Source organism: Eupeodes corollae, chromosome 3 (assembly GCF_945859685.1).
Source record: "Eupeodes corollae chromosome 3, idEupCoro1.1, whole genome shotgun sequence".
NCBI classification, from domain to species: domain Eukaryota; kingdom Metazoa; phylum Arthropoda; class Insecta; order Diptera; family Syrphidae; genus Eupeodes; species Eupeodes corollae.
The window spans coordinates 135,374,558-135,396,115 of NC_079149.1; the positions used below are offsets into that span (position 1 = coordinate 135,374,558).

Consider the following 21,558-nt stretch of genomic DNA (forward strand, 5'->3'; position numbering starts at 1 on the left):
AAATAGAACCGCTAGAGAGACGTGTCGATTTGACAGGTGTCATGTGACTTTCACGATTTATTTTTGTGCTTTTTTGTATTTTCGATTATTTGTAAGTCCAATAAATTCGGACGGCCTCAAAAATAAAGAATTTATAGAAAAGTTAAAAATGTAGGTTCAATTGATTCGCAGTGGCTCAAAGCCAAATTGTTCGGTAGTGTGTGGACAGCCTAAAGATACTTAAATCAAACACACATTTTTCAAAGGATTGGATTCCACCAAAACATAAACTTCCATTCCTTACCCTGACCTGGCAATCATAAACCAGGTTACTGTTTCGCAAAACTCTACGCTCCCACTTCAAATAGTTTTTATTATGGAGTCCAGACCCGAGCTCTGCTCGCAAATTCTGTTTATCTTAAGTGGCTCTGGCTGAACATATTGGCGTGGAGCGGTTATGTTGCGTTAGCGTGCAGTTCAGCATTACTCTACTCATACTCAGTGTTGTCGTCTGCTGCTGAACTTGGTTTAGACGTTGCGGTGGCATGCGAGTTGAGTGCGCCATTAAGTAATAGCGCAGTTATTGATATTTCCAATGAAATATACACTGAACTATGAGATTGAATAATTCATCAGCTAGCAGCCAGCAGCGGTAGCGTGACGTTGTGGCAATGGCTGTCCTGCTCATTGTCATTGGCGTCGCAGTTGTCAGCGTCATCGTCGTAGTCGTCATCATGTGCAGAGTTGCCCCGCACAGCATAGAACGCATCCCAGAGAGCAAAACAATCCTATTGATATGCAACAACGTACGAAAAGGATTCATCTTCGAGTCGCGCATCCGTTTTCCGTTCGTTTTTTTGCTTTGATACAGGGCTGAATAACTGAAACGCTATTTCTTGAGTTCACTGTATTTATGTACAAATCTAGTTGTGTTTTGTTGGAATTCGAGGGCGGAATGGAGGTGAAGGTGAACAAAAACGCTAGATTCCTCATTATACATGCGAACTGGCGGACGGCGGTGGTGGTACCGGCGGGCGTGGTAGCGTCGCATGGTGGTCCGTTTCTTTGATTCTTGGTTGAAAGTTTCATATAATATATGTACAAACCTAGGAATAGATATGCGACTACGGAGTATGCATAAGTCTCACAGATGAGGTTAGAATTCCTTCCAAAAATAGCCAAGCTATGATCTGGAAGGGACACAACATGACGAAGACAAAACGACAGAGTTAAGCGATGATGATGCATGGAATATTTTAGCATACAAAGTTGCAACAAGATCTTCGTTTTAACAAAAACAACAAAAATTCTTCAGTGGAATCTCGAGCATCGCGTTGATTTTTGTGCATCACATGATTTCGCCTCAAGGGTTGAAAATAATTTACCACATTGTCAAGACTCCACTATAGGGACTACCAAGAGGAGGGATGATTTTAAAGAAGGAATATAATATGGTAAAAGAATCCCTATTTTAGGGAACAAAGGCGACATAGTGGTAGGTAGAGGAATCTACACCAGATGATTGGCAGTAATAATATGTTTTGACAGGAGTGTGGTTTTAAAAGATTTGTTTTTCGAATGTCATTCTATTTTCATAATATTTGTTTCCAAACCAGAACAGTTAAAGATACGAAGGTACATAGGTACGAGTATAAGAAGGTACTTTGAATCGCATGGCATTATTTTTTATTTTGTTCTCCCGGTGGATTTTTATATGAATATTTTATAACTCGAGTGAATAAATCAGAATAAAAATCTGGAATTGAAATGATTCTTATTTGTGATGTAGAATGAATGAATGTGGCAAAAATAGAGCGGAAAACAGTCACAAAAGATTAGGATAACGGAGTGAAAAATAAATAAGTACTAAGAAAGGATAAAGATCTTTCATGAAAGAAAGGAATTTTGGAAACTTCTAAGGAAAACTATTATTCTACTGTAGCGGACGCAAGAGATATGAACAAATATTTCTGGTCTTGGCTTCGTCGAACTTGAAAAGTTTAGGTCTTATTTCGATATCGATTCTGTATTGGGTCAAATATTTAAATGTTTGGATAAATTAGGAAGCTCTCTGAATCCTTATCTCAGATAGCCTTTAGATACTCGGAACATTCAGACAGAGAAGTCTATGTCTTGATATCTTTGCTTTTCTGTTGTATTCTATTTTTATATTGATGAAATTCGACGATCCAAGCGAGATTCTTATCGAAACTAAGCTAACAAAATTTCGAGGAAATGAACCGGTTTATTTTACTTAGGAGTCGAGGTTTTTCTAGTTTGATTTTCCATGGTTACAGCAAAGAAACGATGTACAACTTTTGTAACGGAAAGGTCATAATACGTTATCACCATTTTGTATTTTAAATTAATCTTATCAAATATTTGCAGCAGAAAAAAAATCTCTATGCATGAGAATTTGTCTTAAATTGAGTCGGTGCACATTGGTTTTGAATTCCTGAATATTGCTATGACTAGGAAATACAGAGTGTGGTTAGGCATTCCACACTCGGCTAAAGAACGAATCCCCGTATTTGACAATGCCGAAGTTGGGCTCGAGGGTATACTGATGAATATTCTTAGAAGCGAGAGTATTACGATTGAACTGTTTAAGGGGAGGAATGCAACTGGCTATTTCACGGTAAAAAAGGGTAAGACAAGAGACCTTACGACTATGTTCAAGCGATATAAATGAACTTATGATGATATTATCATCTATCAATTTAAATGCTCTACGTTCAATGCTATCCAAGAGGCTTAAGTAAGTTTCAGGAGCACCAGCCCAGAGATGGGAATTATACTCAAGCTTTGGACGTATATAAGTCTTGTAGATAACAGCCAGATCAGAAGTAGTGAAATATTTCTTGCATCGCCTAAGGAAACTCAAACACCTTGCGGCATTTTTGCCGACATCACGTATGTGATCATTCCACAAGAGGGGGTTGGTGACACACATACCGAGAATATCGGAGTGTTTTGGTCTAATTGATGCAAGTGCCATCTATGGATAATGGCAAGGGGGGTATATTTCGCTTTAACGATACAAGACAGCATTGGGTTTTCGAAGCATCAAATTCCATGTGGTTTCTTATTCCACGTTGTACAATGCTATTTAGTTCGAAATTTCATGAGTTTATCATATTTTGTCGTTGCAGTTCAACATCCGAAGAAGAGGGATGTGAAACTGAAAACGAATATGAAAAGCTAAGAGTACTATTGTCAACGAAACAATGTATTGGATTAGAAGTTGCAGGCAGGAGATCATTAATAAAAATGAGAAAAGTTGTTAAAGATAGAACAGAGCCCTGGGGCATACCAGCATTTATTTTGTGATTTTCAGACTTGAGTCCATCCAATACAGCTTGTATTGAACGATTTGAAAGGTAATTACTAATCCAATGAAGGGTTGATTCATGAAAACCGAAAGTACGCATTTTCGATAAGAGAGCTTGATTCCAAACCATATCAAATGCTTTTGAAATATCAATTGCAATAATCTTAGTTTCTCCAAAACTATGAAAAGATTTGTTCAACTGTTCGGTGAGATGAACCATGAGATCTCCAGTGAACCTATTGCTTCGAAAACCCCACTGACGCTCATTAATAAGCTTTCGATCTTCAAGATTTTTCTTGAGCTAATAACTAATCAGCGTTTTCATGAACTTGGAAAAAAGGGACGTAAGTGCATTGGGTCGAAAATTAGAGGGTGATTCGCCTTTTTTGGGGATGGGCTGAACAAATTCAGTTCTCCATCCTCTCAGAACGAGACCTGAGGAGTAGGACAGATGAAAAAGGTAACGCAGTGGTTTTGCCAGCGTTGAAAAACACCTCTTCAGAACCATAGCGTAAATACCACCGGACCAGCGGATTTATATTTGTTTAGATTGGTCCCATAGAATCACTAACTCGCCCAAGTACAGGTGGAGTCATATCATAATACTCTAAATCTAATCTAAAATCTAAAACTCACTGGCAGCGTAGAATTGGCGGCGAACTGCGTTTCAAAGAGATAAGCTTTCTTTAAAGAGCTTACAAAAGGAGTGTCATTGACAACGAGCGTAGGAATCGATGAAGAGGAAGAATTCCTCATGTTTTTTACAAATGACCAAAAATTCTAACTGCCTTTGGGACATTGCAGTATTTTTTGCCCAAAATTTGTTCATGTAAAAATTTGGTCCGTTGAATATGGGCGTTGCAGGCCTTCCTGGCTTGTTTGAACTTTTTCCGGCTTTCCTCAGTACGGTTGGCTCTATAGCGAACATCAAACCATGATACTTTAACCCTTTTCTGTATATAAAAGTTCTCATTCCCAAGAGAATTAAACTTGTGATCATATCAGCGCTGGCGTCAACGTCACTATCGAGGAAGCAAAGTGACCAGTTAATGATCCTGAAGTACTGTCATTTTAGTTTGACTAAAAGCTAAAACGTCAATTTACACGCACACATTTAATAATTGCATCAACTCAACGCAAACATTGAAAGTTTAAATTAGTTTTCACCGAATATATTCATAAAAACTCATGAGAGTGTTCAAAAAGTATGAAAATGAGAAGAACGAATTTAAAAGTGCTTACCTAACCAAAGATTGACAAGTTTTTTTGTAATAACTTATTTATATGGAGACATACATAAAATCTTATTTAGAACGTGAGGGTGAACTAAATAGGAAGGTTTGAGATTTCAGTTGATTCTGTTTGAACGATTTTTTAACATTATATTATTCTAGGGTTTCTTAAAACAAATTCAAATCTTTTTCATGTATGGTATTTGAAAACAGGAAATATAAACATTTGATTACAATCCTAAGAAAGTGAACTTAGTATGTATTAATTCCAATCGGAATAATTTTTATTGGACTCAAGCCATTATTCTTCAAGACTATTTATATATTGACTAATATGATCTATGTAAGGACGAGAATGTCATTTCCAAAGAAATATGATATTTTTATCGCAGTAAGAATAGCTACCCGACGCTTTTCTTGCTTTAAAGGTTATGACTTAAGAAGAAATAGGGATATCCTTTTGAATTTGGTACTATTATTTCAAAGTTTTACTGAAAGTTGGTTTTAATAATTGAATCACCCTACGAAATATTACAATCACATCATCCAGTTCCATCTCTACAATGCAACTACATTTCAAAGTTTAAAAAAGAACAAAGTATAAGATTTGAAATTTAAACAAAAACTCAAAAAATGTTGTTGAAAAGATTTTTTTTTAAAACATTACTATTCGTATTACTTTTTGTGTTCATAAAGTTTTTATCAAATTAAATCCTCAACTTCTTTATTTATAAAGTCTGTTCACACCATAACAACAAGTATTTGTGGACATATCCCTAATAATAATGAAACTACATTGGGTTCGATCCCTGTCTTTTCCATCTAAAGTTTCTTTCATGGGTACTGCCTCTTGCAAGGAACTGAAATAAAATGGAAAGTGCTTTCTCAAATTAGCCGTTCAGAATCTGCTTAAGACAGTAGGTCCCCTCCATCCCTGACAACAGTACACAGGAATGGTGGAGAGTTATAAGTCACTAGTTCTAGTTCTCAATGGACTGTTGCGCCACCCAATATATTATTTTTTCACATTGCGCACTTCAAAACCTTAACAACAAAAAATTAAAGTTTAGATTGTGGGATTCAAGAGAAAATGTTTCTATTGACAAATCTGAAATTGGCGAAAAGCACCGGTTGGAAAAAAGTGTTACTCTTCTACTTCCTGAAAATAGGGAAATAAAATGAAAGGTACTTCGTAAAATTCTTTGGTTCTATCACCCTAAGATTCAACTCAAAGCAATAGGCCCACCGTTTTTGATTTTGAACTGGCATTTCACTTTTATCTTTAAAAACCGTCAATAAGTCGGATTCTTGAAAAAACACTCGTTATCTTTAATTTAAATATCAACTTTTCCGAAATCACAATACTTCTTTGATAATGCTATGCTAATAGACCAAACAAAAAATGAAAATCTACAAAATTAGTTTCATAAATTGAATTAAACATTAAATCCTCTCCCATTAGGTTAGGCAAATATGGACCTCTGAAATAAGCCTATGACCATCATCATTCATTCTCTCTCATAAACGTCATGACGACATCCGTCAATTCTTCGTTGTTGTATTTTTTAACATAGGTACACATCAGATATAAATTCTTATTCAGAAAAACCACTTCATCTGCATAAATGCCAAATCAGCTTCCTCTATACGAATTATACAAATATTGTATACCACCTACCCATAGTTTGAATAGCTTCATAACGAATTTTTTATGAGCTAAAAACTTCAACCTAAATTCAAGCTTAATGCGATAAAGTACACACAAAAGGTTATATGCCCTTATGAATCGTCGGATATGGTATGTGCAGTGCCGAAGCCGAAGCCGATAATGCCTTTGGGAATACAGGAGAACACACAGAGAAACTTGTTCAATATATTCCCAATAATGAAATAATCAAGAATCGACCTATTCAAAAGTTTTTGTGTATTTTTCACCCTCTATCAGAGCCTCTATCAGAGGCCTCAGGACATTAATAGAACTCCACCCCTACACCTAATTACACAAGGACCCTGTGGATATATGCATGCATATTCTATTACATTGGATCATAGTTCGATGATGTTAGAGAAAAGAGCAAAGGTGGAAGGCGCGGTATGTGGCATGTGGCACTAGGAACTCGGCACTTGGAACTTGCCACTTGGAACTCGGCGCACTTGTAAAAATCTTTCAGATTACTAATTAAATATGTTTACTATGCAGTATGTTATATGAAGAATTGCAGACACGTAAGGCTCAAACCTGAATAAGGTGATCGATTGCTATTCTATTCAGGAGCACCTTTTCTTTAGATGAAAGGAAGGAATTGGCGTTTTTAGTCTCCAGTCTCCATTGATGTGCATAATTATTATATTCATACTGCACACTGAACATTTATATTGAAATAAACTGCTTGATGTCCTTTCCGGGTTCCGGGTGCTGCCAGAAGCAGAAGAAGCAGTCATCTGTGAGCGTTGATCATAAAAATTGTATTCCTAGTGGGATTCAACATAATTTTGAATAGAACCGAAACAGTGCGATGGACTTTTGCTTTTTAAATTTTAAATGCGCAACATAAAAATACTCGCTACACACTTCCTAAACCTTCTTAGACGTCTGTCGCTCGTCCTTATACACATCAAAATCAGAAAGGCGAATAAGGAATGGGATGGGATAGCAGAAGTACCGCAGAGTAGGTCTGGAGGGTGTCCAATATCCTGACGGCATCGTCAGCTGCTCTGGGAATCGGAATGGTGGTTGTGGGACTTGCGATGCCATGGCGGGCGCTTCGCTGATGCTGCAAAGCATTAAACTGTTTAATATTTAAATATAGAATCAACCTCAAATTGAAGATGAGTATATAAATAGCTTCATATAGTTAGCTCGAAATGGTTGTACTGTACATACTGGTTGAATAGTTGAATGGCATTTGGAAGAGAGAACCAACCCCGGCAAGACATTTTTCTTTTTACTCCGGTTATTTCATTTTCCGTCTTACCAAATGGGAAATTTCCTTAATTCCGAAGCATAAAACGAAAGCAAAATCTAATCTTTGCATTCGTTCCGTTCATCTTACGAACTTACATACACACGAATATATATTTTATGTGTATAGTACCTTTTTTGAAATTATTTCCTTACCGTAATTTTGTGCATCAACCTTCGCCTTCGTCGTAGAGTTTGGTCCTTGATGATGGCAGCAGAAGTCCTTGGTACCTATATTTACCTAACAGATGATGCTACTGCTGCTCCTTCAATTCTTTTCACTGCAGGCATATCGTATCGGGTATATAAAGAGAAACGAGGTTTATCTTGTGCTATTTTTGATTTTAATTTAAACAGAATAAAAACGCATACATCAGGACACCAAAAAATATATAGAAGTCGGTATAAAGGTACCAAAGTAGAAAATGAAAGATTTGCATGAGAAAAGAAAACTGGACGTGGATTGATTAAGGATAGAAAAATAACTGAATTAAGCTTCAAGGATTAGGTAATGCTATGAGAAATTGAACATAGCTTGACTGAGAAAAACTTCAATTCCTCTACTATTCTGCTAGCTGTATATAAGGACAAGTTAATCTCTATGGATTGGATTATATATCCTTATATAGGAATCAAAAAGTTAATCCAAAATACCTATTTTAATGAATAAATATATTAAGGAAGGTATTGCGATACTTTTCATTCATTGAAAAGAAAAGAAGAATTGCTTAAATATCGAAGGATATAGTATTCGCGGGTTCTTTGTTGATGAGTTTATTGAATTTGTAAGCTCTTTGATTCATAGAAAACCTCAATTAATTTAAATGATAATAGAAATTATAATAAAAGCTTTTCATTCAGTTCGAATCCTGTAGAGAATATGATTTTATTAAAGAGCAATTTTTAGACTGTTTAATCCTTCCTGTCACAAATATTGTCACTTGGGATTATTTATAAATACAAACCACAACTTAACTCCAAGAAAAGCTATAGGATAATTAAAGGAGGTCTCTAAATGTTCAATAATCCTCCAATAATTTGAAACAGTAATCCCTTTTTTGTGATTGCCAAAGACGGAAATATAATTGCTTACATTTTTGATCATAAAAGCGGAGTTTTACTAATCAACGGTTTTTCAAATAAAAGGTTTCTTTTTAAATATCCCAATATTTGGACATCTGTCATCTTTTGACATTTCACAAAAATATTTAAAAAAAATATCAAAATTTAACGAAAACCGCTTCAACAAAGCCTTGAAATTTGGCAATTGCCAAAAAGTTGCCTTCCAATTTTATTAACTTTATTGGAAAGTATATTGAAAAGCTAGCCTTACTAGGGTTGTTTCCAACTTTTGACAGACTACCAAAAGATGGTGGAACGGCTTTTTATCAAATATTGTCTCAATGTGAAGTAAACCATACAGACAACGCTAATAACGATAAATGTACGTACCTCAGTATGACATTTGGCAGATTAACAATTTCTGCCCAAAGAAATTTCTTGGGCAGAATTTGTCATAATGGGAAATTATTTTACTCTCTCGTGAGCGCTCTTTCTGTCCAAACCACCCAATTGTGAAGTGTGGAACAGCATTGTTGACAATTGGCAGTTTTGGTCAAGAGTGGGAACAGACCGTTGTAATTACATAAATTTGGTGGCGAAAAAAGCTTAAAGATTTTAAAGTTCAGTTAACAGAAATCTTAATTATTATATCAACAGCAATGCCGTTTCTTCGCAGATTATTGCGTCTTTGAAATTCATTAAAATTTTCGTTGAAAAAAAGTCTTAGGAACTATCGCATTTATTGCTCGGACGATCGAAGAATTATTGGGAAAACTTTTTCCATCCTCAACTTTTTGTCCTGTTTTATGCGGTTTCTTGGCTAGCGGTTCCGACTTGATTGGATCTTACTTATTTATGTTAGTATGAGCCAGTTGCAATTATTACGGAGAATGGGACCATGGATTTTCAGGGCTGGAATTGGTTGGAATTAATGAAATTAAAAATGAAAACAACGTCTATTACCAACAAGACGAGGCTACAGCTACATTAACCACAAATAGCGAAACAGGGAAAATTTGGGAAGTAAAGATTTTTAACTATGTTATTTCTCGAAGACGAACTCCGTTTCGCCACCAGATGGCTTCGTTTTTTGTAACATTTCGTTTGGGGATTAAAATATGAAGAAAAATTAGTTTTTTGTTTTATATTTGAAAAGGAAAAATTGTATTTATTTTCACAACAGTAATGAATTCATTGAAGTGCTCTTTGGTAAACAACATGTTTTGTTTTTTGGTCTGACGTTAACAAAAACAAAGCGGTTGGTTTCCCAACTCGTAAAGACGCAACGTATAGCCCATGTGAAAAACAATAGTTTTCTAAATTTATCCCGCAAACACTAAGCGATTGGCGTTGCGACTTGTTAATTGTCATTGCGAACGCAATGCTAAGCGGAAATTCCAATCGTTTGAAGTCAAACGGAAGATCAGTCGGAATCATTGGTACTCGAGGAATACATACATTTTCACTTGCGTACTTTCCGTTAATAATGGTTGCCTCAATCAAATTCGGCATAAGTCTTTTCACCGCAAGTCAAGTTCCGTTGCAAAGTCGCGGTGGATTCAAATTACGCAATATCATAATAACTGAACCAACTTTTAGTTGCAAGTTATGTTGTGGAAATCCTGGTTACTCCAGAGAGTTCGAAAACTCCGTTGGATAATTTACAACATCATCGTCCTTTGTTATGGAATCATCGTCCTTTGTTATGGAATCAACGGAGTTGTAAGTCACCAAATCGCCATATTGGATGAATGGTGAAATTCAGTGCGTGTACATCATTATTCTTTTTCGGCGAAAGTTGCTCGTTAACTTAACCAAGCACAATTCTGATAATTCTCACTAATGTTTGATTAATTGAGAGTCTAAAAATCGGCAAAAGTCGTTATTAAGAGTAATTAATCAGTTGTCGCATCAACTGGCACTTTTCCATTTCCAGTCAACAATCGTTTGGAAAATTGTGCAGCACTTTGATCATTTTGAAGTTGAACTCTCATATTAGTGGTTAGCGATAATATTTAAGCGTTATTCCACAAAAGTAATGTCTTCAGGCAAGCATTCAATTCATACGCAGACTTTCCACGGGGAATTACTGGCAACGTCTGCCTGAAATCGCCTGCCAAAAATATTATCAAGCCGCCAAAGATGTAACTCCGTCGAAGATCCTTCAGTGTTTTCTTATGTGTCCTTAGCCCAAACAATGAACTTGCATTGCATCAACAATTTTCCAATCGGGAAATATGGCATGTTGGAATATCAAATGTCTTTAAATTGAGGGGCAACTTAAGCGCAGAATGTGCAGTACGACCGCCATCTAGAAGAGTTGCAGAAATCCCGGATGATACTTACGCCAAAGCTATGTCACATGATTTGATTGGCGCAATCATTCCTACTTCAATCAGTTGCTTGTTTGCAATAGTCAAGCATTGATCCTCAATCAGAATCATTCCTTCATTGTACTGAATTTTGTCTGCTATAAATCTCACGGAGCCCGAGACCTTTCCAACGAATGCAAAATCCTCGAAATCGGTTCGTGCGTTTTGGTAACTCAACCCCAAATATTTATATATACATATGTATTATATACATATGTATGTACATACATATGTAGTAGATGAGGAGTTTAATGGTTCTGATTTGGTGTAAATGTCAAGAAATAATGAAACCTGTAGGGCCCACAACCAGTGGAAGTTTCTAGCTTGTGTCATTTTTGAATTCAGCATTTTTGATCAATTCCTACTGTTTCCAAGAAATCACAGAGTAGCAAGCAACAAAAATTAATTTTGCTAATTTTCGAAGACGATTCTACAGAAAGAACCTTAACCAATTTGTTCATTGAAAACAAACATTAAAAAAATGTTCACAATGGGTCAACAATCCTAAATGCCATTTGGACAAATTGATTGAAAAATAAAAATTAATATTAAATTAATTGATAGGTAAAGGATTCAAGACCTTTAAAAATTCCACTAAAAGGAAAAGATTCAGCAACCGTTGCATCGGTATCCATTTGGCTGATGTCGTTTTCCACTGCCAAAAATTCTTATTTACAGTAAACATCCATTGAACACTCCCGAAAAACTGTCCTTTTTTTAAATATAAAAATGAAACCTTTTATCGAAAGGTTCAGTCAAAATATGTTAATGAAAGCATAAAAAGCAAATTAAATCTCTTTCACAAACACATTAATTTCATTCTTACAATTTATTTTCCTAAAATTAACAAATCCCAGTCCCAGCAGCTCACATATAATATCTTGATAATTTTATAATCATTTCGAATTACAGAAATTACATAGTACCATGCAAAATTATACATCTTCTTTAATTTATTCTTATTCTTTTGCCAAGTTCCAATTATTGTTATTATGGCACTTAAACCGTTACGGATGATCATTATTTGTGGTTTAATGAAACTTTGCGCACGCATTAATATGTAAGGTACCTCGAAGCTTGAATGTCTGGTCGGATCTATGTACCTCTTTAGTCTACATGTGTGGAGTGGATGTCTAGTCATCAATATAAAACGTTCAACTTTAATTCTTCCCTTAATCTTCATATCATAGTTAACTGATGCTTTTATGAACACTTTCACTATAATCATACACCACCCCCCCCCCCCCATTCCCTCAGCTTTTAAGATTTAATCCAAAGTTCCACTTTCTGCATCCTCTATGTCTATTCCATCAAAACATTGTGAAATATAAATGTGCTAATTATATAGCTAGCAGCTTGCGTGTACGTTAAGATAAAACGAAAGCACCTTCCTTCTATAAGTTGTTCCCCTCATCTCATTTATCATACCCCCAATCATATGAACATAGTGAGTGGCATATTGTTATTCAAATGCTGCTTCTACAAATCTTTACTGGGTTTTTATGACGACATAAGTGGTGGATGGGATGCTGACGAAAGCAACAAAGTCTTCGTAGTAGCAACTCAGAGTCTTAGTTTTTGTCTCAAGTTAAGTTTTATTTCCAACCAATCACCATTACATAGTTTTAAGAAATAGAAGAGGAATACATTTTTAAGCTAAAAATAAAATTGAAACAACAAAAAACTTAAACGAAGGTCGTATTCTCAGAGAATGCTCCACAAAGTCTTATACGAGAACCACTGGATATAGCTCGCAGGAATTGTGGTCCACTAGAAGAAGATTCACTCTCAAGACGAATGACATACTCCTTGCTTGCTGGATCCGGAAGGACCTTTACAGAAAATAAGAATGACATGACATGAAGGTCGTTGAATTTTATGTATATTTTTATACCTTTCCACTGTCTGAAGAACCCACTTCCAAACGATATTTCTCAAGAATTCTTCGTGCGAAGGTATTTTTAGATGCTCCTGGCAGTAGAACTTCATCACCTCCCAAAGATAAAACCATGATCTTCTTCTCTTTTTCGTTTGGTGGACTTTGAGGGGGGAAGAGTTTTTCGAGATTCTTGTATTGAAATAGTGATGTCTCGAGATTTTGGATTTTTCTCAAAAGCTCGAAAACTGAACCATCTGGAATTTGATCGTTGTCGCGGGATAACTTGCACAGATCAGAGAGGATTTCTTCGATTTGATTGTTGAATGCTTCGAGAATATTGGAATACATGACGATGTCCTGAAAGAAAAAAGACCAGTTTAAGTGACAAAAAAAAAAAACTGAACCTGTAACATCAAACCTTTAGCTTTAAAACAGCGGAATGCAGAAGTGCTACAACTGTGAGTTCGTAGAGTTCACCAATGGTACGAGTTTCCAAATAGTGAAGGACCTTCAAAGCTTCATTCGTATCATCAAAAAGTCGTTTCTGATGAAAGAAAATTAGCTTGTTAGAAGAGGTTTAAAAAAATTAGTACTAACCTGTCGATAAGCCGGAATTGGTTGAGCTTGTTTCCAGACATTCTGCCAAGTATTGTCGGGAGCTGTCATTCTTGTGCTTAGTTTTGCAGTCACTTTACCATCCTCTGAAGAAAATTAAAATTGGAAAATGTGATACAGTGTTTTGAAATGCCTTTCCAACTTACCATCAATTTCCTCTTCCCAGTCGCGTGGACTATACCACCTTATAAAGTCTTCTATCTTCGCAGTTGGGTTTGCTGCCTTGAAACTCTCCATATCAGATCTTAGAGAAGAACACATCATTTGTGTTGAGAGTCCTGAAGAAAGACAAAAGTCAAAAATATTCAGAAATTTTCAAAACAATGCATACTGACCAGAACCAGGTCCAAGTTTCAACATAACCTCAGCATCATCCAATAGCTGATCTTCAGTCTTCGGTACGGGATCTTGTGTAGCTGGAACATACAAGAACTCATCGGAATCAATCAACTTCATATCTCCCAATTTAGACTTTCTTCCTTGAGGCTTCGAAGGTCCACTGCTTGTTGACTCTTCATCGGAACAATCGAAGAACTCATCATCAGTTGCTTCGTCTTCTTGGGTCTCATCTTCTGGATTCAGAACTGAGACCGCCGCCTCACCTTCAGAGGATGCAAATGGCATACCACACTCCCGAATACGACGTCTTTCCATGCAAATATTAAGCATCTGAAGTTTTTGATGCAAAAGACATGTGCGCATATCAGGAAATCCTGAAGCAATCCTGAAACACAAACAAAAACGAAATAAAATAAATTAATTTCAAGACTATTACGTTGCGTATGTAAATCAATCAAAAGTTCCAAGATAAAATTAAAGTCTTAAGGTTAATTCCGTGCTTTCAATCAAAATGAATTACAGAACTTCCTTGCCGCATTATTTCACACTAAACCGCCAAAAGGAAAGGAAAAAGCCACCAAACCAACACCAAAAAACACCATCTACGAGGCTGACGAGATGGAAACGACTTCGTCCTTAAACCAACCACTATGCAAGTTGAAGGTACTATTGCATTTGTTGAACAGGATATTGCAATCTAACTCAATTGACTATGCGACGACAATGTGCCAGGCCAGCCAGCAAATACAGTAGAGCAGAGAGTATAGGTAATTTCAAAATGACGTTACAGAACAAGGATGTGAATGGCAAACTTCCTTCCTTCCACACAGGAGTTTGGTGCGCTAGGTCATTGGAATTTTCATTCATTTCCATTTGCAAATTAAACACACAGTTTAAGGCGCGGCTCGATGGGGTACGATGATAGAGACAACTTGATGCGGTTTCGATTCGATCCGCTCTTAGGCAGAAACAGAAAGCACTAATATCGCACCACAAATTGAATTGGAGCAAAAGCCAAGTATTAATCCATTTGCCATTGTTTGATGGCAACCAAAGATAGGCAAGAAAAAGTTAGATACAAAAATAATAATAAGGCGGTGATTAATGAGGTTTGTTCTGTTATTATGATTGTGGGAGTCAAAGTGGAGCATTTTCAGGACCAACTCTGATTCTAAACAAGAACATTTTAATATATGATGCATTGTTTGAAAGTGACAAATATGAAATTACTCCTGACAATGACGTTTCTTAATGATTTATCAGCTCCAGTTATTTTATACCTTTAAGTCTTTTTTTTTTAAATGGGGTTTTAACAACCTTTAAGTAAACTCTAGAAAACCCTGAGGATATTTCTGACATTTTTAATAAAAGAAACTTCGTTTGAAGTCAATAAAATCCTTAAAAAAAGTTTGGTATCACTGCAACTAAAAACAACATGAGCGAAATGTCAAAAATAACCGTGATCGTAAGTGTCTTATGACTGACACTGACGCAAGTATATAACTTTAGCTTGCATGAAGAACTTCAAAATAATATCATTTCAAAAATAAAATTAAACTGCTTTCTGCTTAAATAAAGACCTTAATTTTGTAAAATTTTTTACAAGGACTTTAATTCATGTAAAAAAACACTGTCATTTGAAATTTTTTAAGAAATTTAATCAAACGTCAACGACAAAAAAACTTAAGGTTGACAACATTATTTTATGGGTGGTTTGACATTTCAATACGAATACACTAACATGACACTTGAACACCGCTTCCAAAGTATGCAAATTAACGTTACGTTACGTATCACCCGAAGCTCAATTTTTGTTAAATGGATACATTATTAAACTTACGAAAAACCATCACTTTAAAAATCATGGATTTAAGTTTTAAGAACATATCGATAAATGTCAAAAACAATTACAATAGGAAGTTAAAAATCCAACAAAAAAACAACAATTTGGCATCACTAACAATAAAATGTCAAAAAAACCATTGTTAAAAAAAAAAACATTCATATCAAGCGAATTAAACAATTAGAGTTAGAAAATTGGTGTTTTGCTTAAAGAAAGTTGTGCCAAAGCTTAAATTTGAAGATAATACTTTAATGGACAAAGTTTAGGAACTCTGACATGACATTTCAGAGCTGTTATTTGACAAGCTGTCATATTTGAATTACACTTTAATTTTCCTGGTTATGTCATAAGAAATAAAATGTTTCAAAAACATGTTGTTTAAATTATTTTAAGGATTCTAAGAAACACATTTTGAACCAATACGAGTCTTTCTTGCTTTAATCCCAAAACACTTAAGCTTTAGTTTTGAGAAATTCTTGTATATCAATAATCTTTAATTCAAAGTCAAAGAATTATCAAAAAATCAATTCGGACGTACACACAAAAGTAGAAAGAGATATAGAAAATTTTAAAAGTCAATTCCAGGTATAAAGATGTCTTAAAGCATACAAATTTTTCCCCAACACTCACTTAAACATTATACTTCATATCTAGAGCCAGGTCATAATAAATAAAACACTTATGTGGATGTTGAGAATTCTCAATGGTTTTTCTGTTATATTTGCACTCTATTAAACTGTCTTTGAGGAAAATCCTTTATATAAGAAAACATTTTACATTTGTATAATATTCTCATAAACCAATGAAACATCAGGGTCTTTATGGCAATAATAAAAAATATACATATATGTATAAATATATATTGAAAGCAAAGACACATTCGATTGACCATAACACCCAAAGAATTTGCTTGATTAGTCTCTCTGAAAAGCATCGATTTTATTAATCTACTCCCAATGATTAGCCTTTGAGTTTAAGTGTGCTTAGTCCTTGTACCTAAATGCACAGATCCCGTTCCAATTATTTTGGTCGAAAATAAAAAATATCCTTGCTGTTGCTGTAAAATGTTTCCACAAAGATGAAGATAGAAGCAAATGCTTCGGTAAGAGAAGCACTTTTTCTTTAATAGCCCATGTGGATAGATAGATGCGGGCAAATAGAGTGAAACAGAATGAATGCAGACTCAGGGGGAGGGCAGCACAGCACACGAACAGTGCACCGCCATATACCGCACATATTAAACTTTACGACACTCGTAAAACAATATTCTAGGAAGGCAACAAAAATAAAATGTACTTGTTATATCTGTCTGTCTTCTGTCGGTCTCGGTCTCGGTCTCAGTTTTGGAATAGTTTTACCTACTCTCGTTCTCGTATATGGAAAGCTTGGCACTTTTGAGTAAGTGCATTCAGAGAGCATCCGTTGAGTTAGAGTACCAGAATCCGTTCAGACATCCTTAGACAGAGGAGGTACCTACTTAACGTTGAGATAGGATGGTTAGCTTTTTTTCTAGCTCCTATCCTATACACCACAAACACCCACAAGGGTTATACACGAATTCTAAAACAGATTGTTGTCCTTTGGCATCGGCAGCGACACGACGAGGATGAGGAATATCCCTTTTCCACAACTGCAGGAGCAGAAGAACCAGCAGTGGCAGCATCATGCAAGATGGAAAAATTATTTATATTCGTGTATTTTATGAGCTGATGCAAGGATATGGTCTTATGACATTTACAACATATCATACAACCATCCGCCATTCACCATCTACAACTACGATAATAGATAAAAACCGACAAGGGACCCAAAAGTAAATTATATTTAAATCCCTTAGAGTGGAAATTGTGTTGGAAATAGGAAACTTATACACACTTTCATTCATTCTTTCCATTTTATTTTTTTCTATCAAATACTCGTATAATGGATTTTGAGGTAGATTTCAGGTAATAAGAGCGAAGTTTTATTTTTTTGGCATTCAAAGAAGTTTCGTTTTACACCGTCCATTTATTCAATTTGCGTGATTTCAAAAAGGATAATATAGAAGTGGTTGTATTATTTCTTGAAATATGTGTATGTAATTGGGTTAGAATAAGCGGGTAGTATTTCGAAGGAAATTTAGGTCATGTTATACTGTTTTTACTTTTTGTTTCAGTCAGGATTTCACTTTTAGTTGATTCCAATAGAATTTAGGCATTAAATAAGGACTTCCAAATTATGGTTTGAAACTATCACTCACAGCTCTGACTTAAGCCTCAAGGTCACTAGATCTCGATCTACAAGTCAGTGTGATTTGTTTATATTTTCATATTTTGAAAAATCAGAAGTGCACTCTAGCGTATACGCACTTTTCTTATTTTATTGTTTAAAGAAGTTTTTTTAATTTTTGCATCGCTCCTTGTTTTATGTGTTGAAGAATCTTCAAATTGAAAGGCAGAACAACGTTTAAAGGGTCAGCTAGTATCTAAGTTGAAGTTTTTTTAATAATTGAATTTTCGGCTTAAATAATTCCGAAGTTAATGTCCAAATTTGAAGCTTAAAAATACTTTTAAGTCACAAATGTTTAGATTTTGTGACTTTAACAGTTGATTTGTTATTTAGAATTCTACTAAAAAAAGACAATTTGGAATTCTTTTTTAAATTAACTTTCGGCTCATTAAAGTCACTTTTAAAAATTAGTTTGTTGAAAAAATAAATTCAATTGCCAGAAGTTGTAGCCTTTGAAAACAAAATTTGTTGCGTAACCTGAATTTTGTAGCTACAACTAATGGCATTTTTTTTTATTAAAAAGATAACTTTTAAAATTTGTATTTATTTGATTATATGAGGAAGTACACGATTTTGGGAATATTCAAGTATTTTGAAAAGAAAGTTAACTTATAGAAGCTTTTAAATAAAAAAAAGAGAAAATCAAATTAAATTATTTGCTGGCATTTGCAGATGGACCAGAAATTCATCAGTTTTTCCCTGCAAAATGTTTCAATGGATGAGCTAGACTCTCCTTTTACTACCATGGTTGAGATGTTGGCATCTCTAAGCAGAATGAAAAATAACAAAGCAGCGCGTTTGGATGGCATTCCTATCAAATTCTATAAAAATTCAACTCCTGAATTTCTTTTACAGAAGAAAAATTTCCGAGCTATTTTCGTCTGGCTACAATATTTCCTTTAGCTAAAAAGGGTAATCCGAGTTCACCAGAAAATTATAGAGGCATCTCAGTTCTGAGCTCACTAAGAAAACTGTTTGCACAAATGTTGTTGCTGGTTTCCGGGTGGGCCTTTCAACGATTGATCAAATTTTTGCTCTTAAGAGCGTTGCCAGGCGTTTTATCGACAAAAAGAAGCCCCTATACACTTTTTTCGTCGATTTAAAGCTGCGTTTGATACCATCAACAGAAGGTCACTTTTATATAAGCTAGCAGTTATTGGTCTTTAAACCAAATTTATTCGGAATTATGAACACTTTTTGTAATGGTATATCTATTTAAAAATCCTTTAATACCGAAACCAGTGTACCACAAGGCTATATATTGAGTCCGCTGATGTTCGTTCTTTTTATCAATGACATTGAAAATAAATTACCGGTTCGTGGGATCTCAAAATCAACACTTCTTAATTTAAAATTATGATTTTTAAACCCCAGAAACGTTCAGATAAAAATGTACGAAATTGGACATTAGATGGTACCACTATTGAAGTTGTCAGCGAGTATTAATATCTTGGCTTTACTATCACTCACAATTTGAACATCAAACATCATATTAAAGAGAAATTGGTACAAGCCAAGTCAGCTATTAACTCGATGTGGTCACATTTTTTTCAAGAAGCTTCGTGGACCTTACATCTAAATTAAAGGTCTTTGAGGCTACCATGAACAGTTGCTTTTTTATGGGAATTAAGTGTATGGATATGGATACCAATTTCTATAGGAAATGGAAGTTATTCAAAGATACTTTTTCAAAATCTTCCGGCTGCCGAATGTTTTCGTGTTTTGAAAGGGGAGTATGGTTGGAAATTGTTGGTACGCTATGTCTACCATGCAAATAATTACAGAAATTCTTGTTTGAGTTTTTTTTGAAGTATCTTCTTATATGAATACAAAAAAAGTGTTTTTTTTAGCTAAACTAAGAGCCCCAATATTCAATTACTTGAACCTCTTAGAGTTCGTCTTTTTTTCCGTTTTAACCAAACATAAATTCCATATTATCTGAAACCATTTCACTTCTTCGCCATCTTCATTTTTGTTAGATCCAATGGTAGACTTCCGGTTCTTTGAAGAAACTTAAACAAATTTTAAAAGTGTCGGCCAAAATGAGAAACTTATATTTCTGTCTATAACCAGCAATTTTCTAAAAATTTATTAATCTATTAGGTCCTCTAAAAACCTTAATTGCTTTTCCAACTAGATAAACAATTCTAATTCCGTTTTATTAAAAACTGTTGATCTGAACACGTCTTAATAGTGACAGTTCGTGAAAAAAAAAATCGAACTGACCTAAATTTGGTAAATTGAACTATTATAGTAATTTAAACTGTCAGAAAGTGTCATAAAGGCATAAGTGATATGTAAAGTACGTAGCAATATTCTGATTTTTATTTTATTAAAACATTTAAAGATAGAAAGATACTAAATCGTTTAAAATGTTGCGCCCTTATTTTCACTTTACTCTCGAAAAGCCCAACGGAACATCTGAATGCGAATGACAGTTGATGCAAAAAGCAAACAAACCTTAATCTGAAGAACAGAACCCTTTATTTTAAATGTCAGATGTCACAAACACTTATGATATTTCTAAAAGTTAAAGTATCCATTTTGAAATTTTAGTTTTATCAGAATATTACGAGATGCTTTTGCACCCTTATTTTCACTTATCTCACAAGTGATTAGACCATAAAAATAATCAAATCTGACAATAAATAATTTAGCTAAATCAAATTAAAAGAAAAAATAACCGCATCTAATTATCTAGTTAAATTTTCACTTTACACAATGACACTTTCAGTTTGATTTGTGTTCTTTATTTTTGGAAAATGATTAATTCGAAAAACCATTTATTGCTCAACAAAGTCTGCCTACAAAATAACCACACACAGTGAGTGACTCATTTATTTATACAGAACATATATAGTTGCATATAAATAAATAGAATGTAATGGCGATTCTTTCAATTAAATCCCGCGAACGCAAAACTTTCCGTCATTGCGTCGCGTCATCGTCATCGTCCTGGTACTGGCCCTAGCTCTGTTCCTGATCCTGTAGTACTATAAACTTTGCCTCGTGCTGTGCGAATAAAATTGCTTTTTATTTAGCCATCAATTATTCGACTAATGCAGCGCAAATATTTCCTTTTATATGCCAGAGACCGTGTATTTAATTGCACTGGACAATTAAAAGCCTGGCTAACCATCGTCGTCATCGAGGACGTCGTTCGCCGTTCGACGTCGTCGTCCACTGTAAATAATGATTTTTGCCGTCAATTTTCCAAAAACAAAAACAACAAATAAAACAAATGCAAATATATAAATAAAATGCGATTACCAAATTTCTTTTTTTATACATTTCACTATATTTTACCACCAGACAACGGAGAAGTCGATGGTAGTGTCCTGGAAATAAAATCCAAAAATGATATTTAACCACGATAATGTCTTTCTGGAGGTATACACGCTTTTGTTATTTTTGTTGGATTTTTTGTAGACAAAAGGGATTCATTTTCGGGAAGCAATTAAATGTGCCTGCCACCACAGTTACCGCCAAGATAATGATAGATGAGCGTCGGAGCGCCTGAGCGCCTGAGCACCACAGCCCTAGCCTTAGCAGGGATTTAATGGAAACCCTTCCCTTATCGGTTTTTATTTTTTCTTATTTTACAACCAAAATGTTTGCCCGCATACACATTTATGGTTGGAACCAAAAACCAATGGCTTCTACCATTAACGAAAAA

General features: G+C 34.9%; 2 protein-coding genes across 7 annotated transcripts in view; one reads left to right on the forward strand and one right to left on the reverse strand.

Moving 5' to 3' along the window:
- The window catches only part of LOC129952884 (TLR4 interactor with leucine rich repeats), a 184,126-nt gene that overhangs the window by 125,146 nt on the left and 37,422 nt on the right, over positions 1-21,558 (forward strand). The gene's annotated exons all lie outside the window — the stretch shown is intronic.
- LOC129952885 (rab3 GTPase-activating protein catalytic subunit) overlaps positions 12,510-21,558 on the reverse strand; it is a 60,036-nt gene continuing 50,987 nt past the window's right edge. The window contains exons 3-8 of the mRNA XM_056065816.1: positions 13,768-14,156; positions 13,579-13,710; positions 13,415-13,518; positions 13,236-13,361; positions 12,833-13,174; positions 12,510-12,770 (exon numbers count right to left, since the gene is read on the reverse strand). Of these exons, the coding sequence (XP_055921791.1) occupies positions 12,624-12,770; positions 12,833-13,174; positions 13,236-13,361; positions 13,415-13,518; positions 13,579-13,710; positions 13,768-14,156 (1,240 nt within the window). The 3' untranslated portion in view covers positions 12,510-12,623. The remainder of the gene's footprint in view (positions 12,771-12,832; positions 13,175-13,235; positions 13,362-13,414; positions 13,519-13,578; positions 13,711-13,767; positions 14,157-21,558) is intronic.